Source organism: Saccostrea cucullata, unplaced genomic scaffold (assembly GCF_032062105.1).
Source record: "Saccostrea cucullata isolate Sc308-1 unplaced genomic scaffold, CSIRO_AGI_Scuc_v1 ctg12902, whole genome shotgun sequence".
NCBI classification, from domain to species: domain Eukaryota; kingdom Metazoa; phylum Mollusca; class Bivalvia; order Ostreida; family Ostreidae; genus Saccostrea; species Saccostrea cuccullata.
In genome coordinates, this window is record NW_026920189.1 from 4,160 (window position 1) to 17,036 (window position 12,877).

General features: G+C 34.2%; 1 protein-coding gene across 1 annotated transcript; it reads right to left on the minus strand.

The window, feature by feature from the left end:
* Positions 1-1,873: 1,873 nt before the first annotated feature.
* Positions 1,874-4,529, minus strand: LOC134244674 (C1q-related factor-like). The gene is made up of 2 exons (XM_062726928.1): positions 4,284-4,529; positions 1,874-2,997 (listed from the first exon to the last, which is right to left on the minus strand). The coding sequence occupies exons 1-2, from the start codon at positions 4,348-4,350 to the stop codon at positions 2,573-2,575; spliced, it is 492 nt and encodes a 163-aa protein (XP_062582912.1). The 5' UTR covers positions 4,351-4,529; the 3' UTR covers positions 1,874-2,572.
* Between the last annotated feature and the right edge of the window lie 8,348 nt (positions 4,530-12,877).

Below are 12,877 nucleotides of genomic sequence, written 5' to 3' on the forward strand. Positions count from 1 at the left end.
AATGGGGGGAGTTACCGACAAAGAAAATGATGAAATAAGAATAAGTTTTCTGAAATTAAATATTTTGCAAATTTATGGTCAATACATTGTCCTTGTCAGCAAATACAATTAATACTAATCATTAAGGCAAATATTACCAACAATTTCATACAAATTGTTAGGCCGTTATTTTACTGAATCGTTTACTATTTCCACAATTGGCCGATCACGACAGGGCGCACATGGCGGGGTTGACCAGTTGATATGGGATGATTACTCCATCATGGCACCTAATTCCACTTCTGATGTTCTGGTAGGTTTGTGTTTGCCTTACATTGACTTTTTAGGTTGATCACTGTTTGTTTTCATTAAATTCTATTTTGGTTGTGGGAAATGAGGAGTGTTCACAGAGCTGTAACAAACACTGTCTATGTGCATATTGAAACACTTCTAAAATAATAAGAGTTTCCATTTTTGGTTGAATTTAAATATGACTCAAGGGTCACTCAATTACATCTTTTTCGATCATTGGTACACGTGCGGCTGGTGTGAATACAGCACAGATCCTCTCAATACAGCAATTTCTGGATTGTCCTCAAACAAAATACGGCATTTGTTAGAGAATGTGTCACCTATCCTATTTTGTAGTAAGTAAAAATTTGAAAAACCTCCAACCATCAATATTAATTTAGTGTCAGATTCTTTTTTGTAAAAAAATTCAGCTTCATTGACAAGTTTCTTTACAGTATCTTCGAATAATTTTTCGAATTCTTATTTATCGATTTTGAGATTATCTCCATAACATCTTACAGATTCTCCAAATTTTTGTTCAAGATATATGTTCATGTCCCTATTGTGCCTTTTACAAAAGTTCATGAAAGTTAAAGGTAGCCTTATATTAACTAGTGGTTCCCCGATCTAGCTTGTCTTTTTCTTATTTCAAAGGCCCTAAACATTTCGAGATAATCAGATGTGAATTCCTTCTCATACTCTACGAGTTTCTGTTCTCCTGTGATAACGCTTAACAATTTCTTGAACATGTTATCAACATCGTTTCCACCACAGTCTACGGATTTATAGGCCTTCAGAAACTTGAGGGATCCATTAAAGTCAGCCTCATGTATTGTTACATTCATAACACTACCTGTTATAAAGAAAACAATTTAGACAAAGATAACTGTGACTTAGTTAAAGACAGAATATGAAGAAAAGTTTACAAGTATTTGAGGAATAAATTTAACAGCCACTTAAGTTTTGCTTAACTTGGGACCGCTTTATGAACCAAGAATTAAGAGTTTCCCAGGTTGAACAAGTAAATATAAAATAAGTTGGCTATTAAAATTTATTACTTATAATTGAATTTGCTGTCATTTAGTATAAAGAATAAGACAATTTTCTCTTTCTAAATGCCTTCGAAAAAAAAAACCCAAAGCATCTGCCAAATCTTGTTTTTCTGCCTATAGACGATAATGGTCATCTAACAACAAAATTGTATGACAAACGTAATTACATGTACTTCAGCTTCTCAATCATCAACTTTCCGTATTTATGTAGTAATTATCCACTAACAACTGTTAAAGGTTATGTTTTCCCAACACTTGCTACTCATGAGCCTCTGATGAGTACGAGCAATTTTTAAAGCAAGGCATGCTATTCACTGATAATTGATTTACGGGGATTTCATAAACCTCATTAAAAGTCGACGTTTGTATATTCTATGGGCGTAATAATGACCATATTAGAAAATATAACGTATCACTGGGTCTTAATTTAGGCGACTTGTTTTACACTAATTGTTTTAAAAATTCATTTCATCCCATCAAAACAAAGTGCTCACGGCATGTGTAAGGTCAAAGGGATCTATCCGCGAAGCGGATTATAAAAAAGCGTAAACTGACCCAAACCATATTATACTCGATAATCTGGCCAAGAATTAGAGTCATTCCTTATAATTTAATTTTAAAATAATTAAACAACTGGGGATGTAAAATTGTGTTGTTTTTATTAGTTCAAATTTACCGCGCAATAATACAACCGTAGTAACGGAAGTGATGGGAAGCAAGGGGAGGTAAAAACTGATACATAGATCTAGCAGCCATGATGCTTGTTTACATGAGGTAAGATCGAGCAACTGTTTGAAGTTAAAGGTACATTCATTAAATCTGGAATTTTTCATGAATCCGAAGGACTGGAAATGAGGGGATTGATGGATACAGATGATTCAGCTGGTTGTCAAGGGGGTGTGTCCCCATACCAAACCAGATTATACAAAATGTTATGCGTTCCTTTTTGGAAATCAACCAATGAGAGACAAGAATACAAACAGAATTAAATTATATGGAAATAACACAAAAAATAATTTCCTTACATAAAAACAAAATGTTAGTCTTCTTTTGTGTTCAAATTTGAGACTTTATGTCATTTTCAAATTCTCTGCGTCGACTCTGTTAAACATTATTTCATATTATTTATACGAACAAAAATCCACAAGACTTGCCGTTGATTTCTAAAAAAAAATTTACCCTATGTGGGATTTTATTTCATTTCATTACTTAGACATTTTGCAATGGTGGTCTTTAATGTTTCGGGATTATCACAAGTCTCTGTGCAATAAAAATCCAGAGAAAAAATTCAATTCATTGTTAAGTGTTGCACCACTGGACTGGGGGTTATCCACTTGAACAAATACTATCTGGTTCTTTGAAAGTTTAAGTATCGCCATATTACTAGCGAAATGAACATATCCATGTCCATCATCAGAGTCCACAACAGCTAGTCTATCATTTGTGTATCTCATAATATGAGCCTTGACTGGAACATTTCCACTAGGTTTCAAACCAAGATGAAAGACGTATGTTCCTGGAATTGCGGCAGTGAATTTTCCAGAGCCCGAGTTATAATGTCCTCCCTCATTGTAGATAACTCTTCTGAATATCAAAGTTTGGTTGGCGCTAATGCTTGATATTGGGTAAGATGACGACGCTTCAGCATAAAAAGCAGGATTCGAATTAGATGACGCTGTAAAATGAGATTTGAAGAATTTTGAGACATTATTAATTTTACAATTTATCAATGTCTTCTTTGGTAGGGCTATTGCCCTACCGGCAAGTGTAATCTGGTTCCCATTAAAAACTGAAAATGCCATAATTCTGTCAAAAATCATTCAAGCGGAACGAAATGCAAACTTGATCTTTAACTCAAGGATTAGCTTAATTATTACAAGCGTTTATGAAAAACTTGCGGAGAATCCTTAAAAATTAAGAACGTCGAGGTACATGTAAGGTTGCATAACAGATATTAGCTCAATATTTACAAGCGCTTAGGAACAAATTACAGAAACCTTTAAAAATAAAAAAAAGTGTTGAAATTTGTCAGACTGTCAGACAGACTGAGGGACAGACAGACGGATAGACAGTCAGACAGACGTGGAGAAAACCTATAATCATCTCCGGTTTCATAGGTCCATATGTAAATGTAGGGGACTATTAAGGCACCAAATGGAGTTATTGAGCGTTTGAGGAACAGCAGTAACGGTCTCCGTTACAATAAGTAACACCGGAGCACCGGGCCCACCCATGCAGATAGAAAGACTTTGGTCCTCTAATTCTGTTTCTGTTTGCATTGCATGGTATTACAACATCAAACTATTACGTCAAAATAAAGAAAATGTCATTTTCCATTGAAGTTTAATGTTAAAAAATGAATAATTTTGGTCTGGTAGTCTATGAGATATTTTTAAATTTTTTTTGGGGGGGGGGGGGGCAGTCCTCGCATGCTTTAAGAATTTCACTGAGATGTTTGCAAATTTAGAATATTTTCAAAATATTCCAATTTTTTTTTACCCGAAGAGCTTTACACTAAGTTTGGAAAGCGGCCCAGTAATGTCAAAGGAAAGTTAAAAAATAATTTCAAAAGTTAACCGCGGTGTGAAACGGCCAGCGAAAGAAATACACTAAGGTGAACTAAAATTGTCAACAAATTCGTAGTTAAATATCTATTGCCATATTGTATATGTGTCATAAAATATTTTTGGTAGTACAGTGAAAACAGTGTCTAATCCGACACCTGAATAATCCGACACACTGTGGATTTCGACGTTAAATTTCTTTCCCATTTTAGTATATACCTTGCATTTAACACTGTGCAATCCGACACCTTGTCTATTCCGACACAAAATTCATCTCCCAGTGCATGTCGGATTAGACAGGTTTCACTGTATTTAATTTTTTATGCAAATATACATGTAATATAATTGTTTTGCTACATAACTAGTATTTGATTGTATATAACCAAAACTGACTTACAGTAAAAGCAATCCACACCGACATCTTCACCATGTACACAGTTGTTAGAAAACCAGCGTAGCTTCATACAATCCCATATTTGTTTCTCATCACCACTACAACTGAGGTCATCCAACAGTATTTTCCCCTTCCCTTCACCGTAATAGGCAGAACCGCGTGTAGTTGGGGATCTAATTACAAGTACAGATGTATCTTATTTTCTTTACATAAGAAATATGCATCCCATTCCCCCGTATCGATTTGAACCTTCTTTTTGATTAACATGATCTTAAATATCAAAATTGAAACAATCTTAGTATTTTGGGCAGGAACATATCAAATTTTGAAAATGCTAGTAGACAGTATCTCGATAGTTAAAAAACCAACAAAAACGAGACGTTACTAGTAAAATAAAAGAAAGTATTTCATTTAGATAATTTTCAATCACTTTTTGAATCTTAAACCAAATATTTAAAAGAATATGTACAGAAAATTCAATAGATCATTGAATTACAAAAAGACGGGAAAACAGTGCGGGGAACTAGTTTTGTTTCAGCATCAATGCTAATTTGAATACTTCCTTTGCTTGCTGATTTAATGCTAGTTATCCCTATCCTGATGCTGTTTTATAATTAGGTCAATGATACCGGAAGTAGCATCATGCTACCGGAAGTAGATAATAAATTTCAGCAATAAAAATGTCATATACATTGTAGAAGTATTTGATAACAATATCTCAGTATGTTTTCATAATTTGAATACTTTAACCGATTTTCTTTATCTATTTTTTTTTTCTGAAATTGACTTATTGGATTTTCTGATATCAGTAGGATAATGATAGTTTTAAGTATGCCATTGCTGATTTTATCCTTTACTTGCTGATGCTGATCATGGTAATGCTGTTTTTTTTTTTAATGCTGATCCTGATCCTAGCTGGATGCTGATTCTTATTTTGCTTATGTTGATGCTGATTTATGTAACAAAATAAGTTTTCTACATTGTACTGTAGTTTGTGATCAAAATCAAATACAAAGGGACACGAAACCATAGAATTCAAGTACACTTATATCTATGACAATAATCAGCCTGACAGGTATGTATTTTGTAAGGCCGCAAAATAAATGAATGGATTACTTGTTTACGTGTATCCATTAAGTCTTCGATAGGAAATTCAATAATTTTTAAATATTTCTTTCGAAATTTTGTTCTAGATTTCAAATCATTAAAACATAAAATAATTGGAGTATATTTGTAAATATTTGTACATTGTCTTTAGTCTATGCTAAGTTGACTATTACTTCAATGTTTATATGCTCAACCGTTTTCCAGACACCATAGCAGCCATAGTATTCAAAAAACTTGAAAAATGAGACTTCATACAGTTGAAGGATGAATCAATATTACACACTCTGTATAAAACACAACTTACCGGATGTATCAGTTCGTTCATAAACAAAATACTGCAACTCATATCTTACCATGAAAAATTGCACATTTCATTTCATGTTGCAATAAAAATGCTTTTGGGGGGAGGGGCATTCATATCCTTTCTATATATATATATATATATATATATATATATATATATATATAGAAAGCACAAAGAAATTCACTTTTACATGGATACCCACTTCCGCCCCAGCCCGGGGTTGAACTCTCGACCTTCGGAATCTGTCTCCTAGCAGTGCAGGAACAGCGCGCTAGACCGCTCGGCTATCTAGGCAAGTCAAAAAACTTGCTTTCGATGCCGATGGAATTCTCGCGGCGCTGCCCTACACTACACGGTCATTGAGAATAGAAGTGAGATACAGTTATTTGGACATTAGTTTTAACAGAGGATTGTTACCAATACATGTTGTAATGAAATTAATTATTATTTATAAAGCACATTTTACAACAACTCTTAAACTAACATAACTGCCCTAAGTGAAGAAATATTAATATAGAAAGCACAAAGAAATTCACTTTTACATGGATACCCACTTCCGCCCCAGCCCGGGGTTGAACTCTCGACCTTCGGAATCTGTCTCCTAGCAGTGCAGGAACAGCGCGCTAGACCGCTCGGCTATCTAGGCAAGTCAAAAAACTTGCTTTCGATGCCGATGGAATTCTCGCGGCGCTGCCCTACACTACACGGTCATTGAGAATAGAAGTGAGATACAGTTATTTGGACATTAGTTTTAACAGAGGATTGTTACCAATACATGTTGTAATGAAATTAATTATTATTTATAAAGCACATTTTACAACAACTCTTAAACTAACATAGACAGATTCCGAAGGTCGAGAGTTCAACCCCGGGCTGGGGCGGAAGTGGGTATCCATGTAAAAGTGAATTTCTTTGTGCTTTCTATATTAATATTTCTTCACTTAGGGCAGTTATGTTAGTTTAAGAGTTGTTGTAAAATGTGCTTTATAAATAATAATTAATTTCATTACAACATGTATTGGTAACAATCCTCTGTTAAAACTAATGTCCAAATAACTGTATCTCACTTCTATTCTCAATGACCGTGTAGTGTAGGGCAGCGCCGCGAGAATTCCATCGGCATCGAAAGCAAGTTTTTTGACTTGCCTAGATAGCCGAGCGGTCTAGCGCGCTGTTCCTGCACTGCTAGGAGACAGATTCCGAAGGTCGAGAGTTCAACCCCGGGCTGGGGCGGAAGTGGGTATCCATGTAAAAGTGAATTTCTTTGTGCTTTCTATATTAATATTTCTTCACTTAGGGCAGTTATGTTAGTTTAAGAGTTGTTGTAAAATGTGCTTTATAAATAATAATTAATTTCATTACAACATGTATTGGTAACAATCCTCTGTTAAAACTAATGTCCAAATAACTGTATCTCACTTCTATTCTCAATGACCGTGTAGTGTAGGGCAGCGCCGCGAGAATTCCATCGGCATCGAAAGCAAGTTTTTTGACTTGCCTAGATAGCCGAGCGGTCTAGCGCGCTGTTCCTGCACTGCTAGGAGACAGATTCCGAAGGTCGAGAGTTCAACCCCGGGCTGGGGCGGAAGTGGGTATCCATGTAAAAGTGAATTTCTTTGTGCTTTCTATATTAATATTTCTTCACTTAGGGCAGTTATGTTAGTTTAAGAGTTGTTGTAAAATGTGCTTTATAAATAATAATTAATTTCATTACAACATGTATTGGTAACAATCCTCTGTTAAAACTAATGTCCTGCCTGTCTACTTATACCAGCCTGAAAAAGCCATAGAAAACTTTTTGGTAGGTTCTAGCATATTTCGTTCTTTTTTATTTGAATGTTATTGTCAATTTTAGGATGGGGATAACAATTTCACAAATGAAAAGGCTTAAGTTATGTACATGTATATATGGTGGTGTTTCAAATTAATTAAAACGTCTATCAAAATTCACATAAGATGAAAAAATATTTTTCATAAAATACTGGTATGAAAACCACATTATGTTCACCCGACAGGTCATTGACAAGTTTGACGATTGTGCCAATGAATTGATTCTGATTTCTTCTAATAAATATGCATGTGATGTAATAAAAATTACAAATGACCCATGGGCCTAATGGCTCACCAGAACAAATTGTCTAAAACAATTCAGAAATCGTATAAGTATTGAAAAATTAAATATAAAAGTGAACACAACATCCCCCTTCGAACACACACACTTGAATCTAGACTAACTGATGGTGCTTTCATATCTCTTTGAGTAATCATGGTCTTAGAAGGTTTTTTTTCTATATGTTTGATCTTTTATTGTAGTCACACCCTATCCCAAGGGGACATGATTTGAACAAAGGATCACTTCATTATAAATAGGGATCTGACCTATAGGATCGGACTTGGTTTTATTCTCTACCAAAAGCTTGTCGATTTCCGTTCTCACTGCTGGTAAAGTGCGAATCGAGAAAATCTTGGTTTCGGACACCAGCTACTATTGGTTTACATCAATGAGGCAGTCTATGTCAACTTCATTATCAGAAATTATAGTACATTTGATAATGACGTAATTATTAATGTCCAGTATGGTTTCATGCAGTAGAATTCCTTGTTGGTTGAATACAAATAAGGAGCAATTCCGTAAATGCTTTAGATTACACTCGTTTAATGTATTTTACTAGATTATTCATATTTGCTTTTAAAGTGGTAAACTCGATTAACACTACATTATTTGTGTTAAAAGTGATATAGTAAATACTATATGAATCATTTATGATTTCCTGTTTCTTTTATGCTTCACAAGATTAAAACTTTTGATGCAATATAGAGTTTTCTGATAATATTGCGAGTATGGTTGCTGTATGTGCGACTCTTGACACGTGTAATTGCTACGTTTGGCTTCTGTTCTGTTTCATGAAGTGCGACGTTTTACTGCTGTATCATAAATTTATTGTTACCTGAGAAATACGTTTAAATTTAATATTGACACATCAGATAGTGCAAATTTCTTGAATAATCTCCCAAAATATATACCTCCAATTCGAGGATTGGTTGCTTCTATCAAAAAATTAAAAATATATTGCATATATATACCCCCCCCCCAACATAAATTGTTCTATTATGTGAAAAAATAAAGGATTCAAAAATGCAAAATTCACTCTGGTTAGTTTTATATTGGATAACATTCTTAAAAATCATGAAATTGTTTTACTAAAAGTATGTTTCTGGAGTATTTATGTTCATTAAGGTTCTATCCAAAAGTTAAATTTTAAATAATTCTAGATTCATGTTGTATTCAAGTCATCTTCGATTTACTATCTAGAACTTTAAAGCTACAACTTTCTATGCATGCAGAAGAAACAAAAATGACCTTGGAACCCCATCACCCCACCCAAGGAAAAAAGATTGACCTCTCATTAATAAGAATGGGAGTCATGACCCTTCATGTATTTGAAGGGAATAGACGTTGATGCATGTCATGACCCTTCATGTATTTGAAGGGAATAGACGTTGATGCATGTAAGAGTGTTTTACTTTTACATCCCCTCCATGAATAGTTTTAACCTTTGACTTGGAAAGATGGCATTAAATATTTCCGATGATCAACTTCTATGGAATATTTTAATATCTCAAACAAAATATTCTTATATTTGAATGACATAAAGACACCGGTCTATTTATTAAACATACAGACCCGTGACATTATTTTTCAATGTATATGTAGGAAAGATGAGGATCGCAGATGATTGACAACCCCAAAAATGTTCAATCTCGGAAGAACACAGGCTCCAAAACTGTAGAGTGTAGTGTTAACTTATGGTTTTCATGTTTTCATCTTTGACTATAAAGACTTAATTATAAAACCATAACTCTGTCGTTCTGAATATAGGAAGAGCAGTCCTTATTTATCGTGTGTTGGGGACCTTTCTCTAATTATTCCATTTTTCCACATCTCTCTCTCTCTCTCTCTCTCTATCGGAGGGTTTCTCATATGCTACTCTCTGCATAAACTGAAGAAAGTAGCGTATTAGAAACCCTTGGCTAGCGAAGATGACAACGGCTGGGTTTGCAAACCTCACGGTTAGCTGCAGAACTATATCTTTACAAAGACGGGAGAGATGGAAAAAATGTATACCGGTATTTATTGTGCATAAAAGTGTGCTGCTTCTCGGATTCAAACTGCCACTTTCAAAAAAAAATTCTTACTGGGTATTCCAAATAAATTCCTTTACAATTTTCACTTACTACTTCCACAACAAATATCTGTTGTAAATAACCCTCCATGAAATTGAGACCAGCCAATTTCGCATTTTTTCTGCAGATGACAAGAGGCAAATCGTTTCAATTGTAACATGCTTCGTGAAGAATTCTAGAGGTCATGATTTTTTTTGGCTTTTGTGCAGTTGAGATAAGAATTTGGAGGAATTATCCGGTCCCAATCGCAGCTTTTGTGCGTAATTTTTTAAACAGATTTTTGTTTGGGTAGCACTGCAGCACTTTGGTCGTCTATCTCATTTTTTTCTTAGACCAGCGAGTTACAGAAATGCAGCTACCTTACGGTTACAAAAAAGTGGGGGGGGGCATATCACATAAAAAATTAAAACCATGAATCAAAACTAAAGCTAAAGACTATTTTCAGGAAATAAAGTACACCCCAACTGGCATACTACGTGCCTGAGATATAACTGGATAAATGTAGACTACACGCAACACAATTCCTAGGATGCAAACATCAAGCTTTGAACAAATATAAATTGCAAGGAAAAATCACCAGTATACATTCGTTTACTGCTTTAAAAAGTTTGATCGCTTGATCACGACATTCGTATATGTATACCTGGTGCAGTTTTAAATTATTTGGTGTCATTATCTTGCTCATTTATACTATATCACTCCATTTAAAAGTAAAAAGAATATAACAAATAACACAATATCCGCGTAACAAGAATTGATGGAACATTTCGTATTGCTGTAAGAAATGGCTAGAAATGACAATAAACTACAAAAACTATTATCCTTTTCATGCAATTTTGAATAATTTCAGAATATTCACTTTAAGTAACATAAACCAACAGTCTCAGAGACGTAAACCAGTTGTCGCATTTACACAAATAAAAAGTCGCCTGTGTCAAAATTTTACAGAAATCAATTGTAGCGCCTACAAATTGAATTTGCTAGTTATTGACTAATTCCATGAAAATAATTAATGTGAAGCACATTGTTTGTGTCCACGGCATAAAATAACGTTGAATTAAAGTTAACTTTGCCCTCTTAACTGTCCACTCAGTCCTGTAGACTTAATGCATCATTCGAATGCGAGTACATGAAAAACACGCTGTAAACAGCCTCTTACATGTAATGTTTCGATATTGAGAATTTTTGGGGGTATTAAAGCAATTCAATCGCTTAACATTTTAATAAATTTGCCTTCTAAAAAGTGATTTTTATTGTTTTATATCAAAAATATGTATTTAACCAGATATTTCACAGGTGCCAATAGTAGCTGGTGTCCGAAACCAAGATTTTCTCGATTCGCACTTTACCAGCAGTGGTTCTGATTAATGACGTTAGGCTGAATACATATAACAATATGTTTTCCTAAATCTTTATTTCAGTTAGTAGAGGTAGAAGGAACCCTTTCATTGATTTTCTGAGTTTGTTATCTCCAAATGTAATAATTGATATTTGTCTTTACTTTCTCATTGTGCTTTAAAGGTAATGTCTTCTGTCTCTGAAATTCTATTCTTTATGTCTAGGCTATTTATCCGTGGATATAATAAAAATTTGACAATGTGTACAAATTATATAGGCCTAAATGAAATCCAAGGAGTGCATTTACTGAAATATGTAGCCAAAATCAATGTGATTAAATTCTAAGGAATATACATTTGAAATTCATTGCAGCTCAATGCTGCCAAGAAAACCCGTATTGAGTAACACATAGTGAGTTATTCTTGTCCTCGGAGAAAGTGTGCTTATACTGAGGTTCGTTCCACTTGACTGACAACTGTACATTGGATTGTTACGATTTGATATCTCTTTAGTGTTCTTATATCAAGAATGGGCATGCATAAGGGATATATAATTGAAGGAAAAATACACAAGTCTATAAAAAAAATTAAGTCTTTGAAAAGGTGAAATTTAAAACTTTAAAAGTGTGGTTCCAGGTGGTTCTAGGTGGATTCGAACCCCCGACTTTAAAAAGAGAGTATCCAAGGTATAAAAGTCAGCGCATATATCAACTAACCTAGTCTGACTATAAGAACGTAAGGCATAAATTTAAAGCAGATTATGAAAATCTGGTTTCCTTATTTTTTGTAGATTTTTTGTGAATCTCGACCCCAATATCATAATTTTATTTAGGGGCAGGCCTGCCCTGATGGACTTCAAGGCCAAAATTCATGCAAAAATCAACGCTTTAAAGGACTAAATGGTGTTTCTATCAACTTTGGAGGTTTATTGTAAAGTTGGAAATAGTTATTTTAGGAATTAAATACAAATTTAAAAAATTTAGACATATTTATACGGTAGAAAACAACAAATAAAGATTGATTTTTAAATTCACTTTTTCCGGGAAATTGTTCTCTCCTATAGGTCAATTCTTTTGTTAAAGTGAATACATCCTTTGAATATACCTTACCTGGGAAGAAGATTTTTTAAAAATAATTTCAATCATGGGTCGAGCCAGCTCTCTACTAACTGAGCTACTGAGTGAAAGTCTCGTTTAAAATCAATATTTCGCAAAATCCACAGTCGATTTAATGACCTTATCAGCAAATACGATATATGATAAAATTAGGTGAATGGCGTTTTTCATACAAATTGTGAGGACATTTTTTACACTAAATTGTCTACAGATTTTCAGGTTTTCCTGATCAGGACAAAAGCACTTAACGATTTGACCGGTTAAGAGAGGATGCTTACTTCTACAAGGCTACTGATCCCACGGTTTGGTGTTTTAGAGGCCCGAGTTTGATCTGCTCCTGCTTTACATTGTTTCAATGGACTTTTGAACATGCTTATTGTTCGTTGTAAACGATTGAAGAGTTGTAGTCATCTAGTTTGATGTACAATTTAGATGTTAGTTTGCCCTTATTGTGTATAGTCAATAGGCAACCAAATATGCAATAGATGGGGCTTAATTTGTGGTGACTTTTATTTCGAACTACTAGGGGTAACGTATCAATGGAAGTGA

Bases quoted from the DNA above. Each gene is read 5' to 3' on its own strand.
- LOC134244674 (XM_062726928.1), bottom strand. From the start codon at position 4,350: ATGAAGCTACGCTGGTTTTCTAACAACTGTGTACATGGTGAAGATGTC. The intron at 2,998-4,283 runs GTAAGTCAGTTT...CTCATTTTACAG, and splicing joins CGGTGTGGATTGCTTTTACT to CGTCATCTAATTCGAATCCT.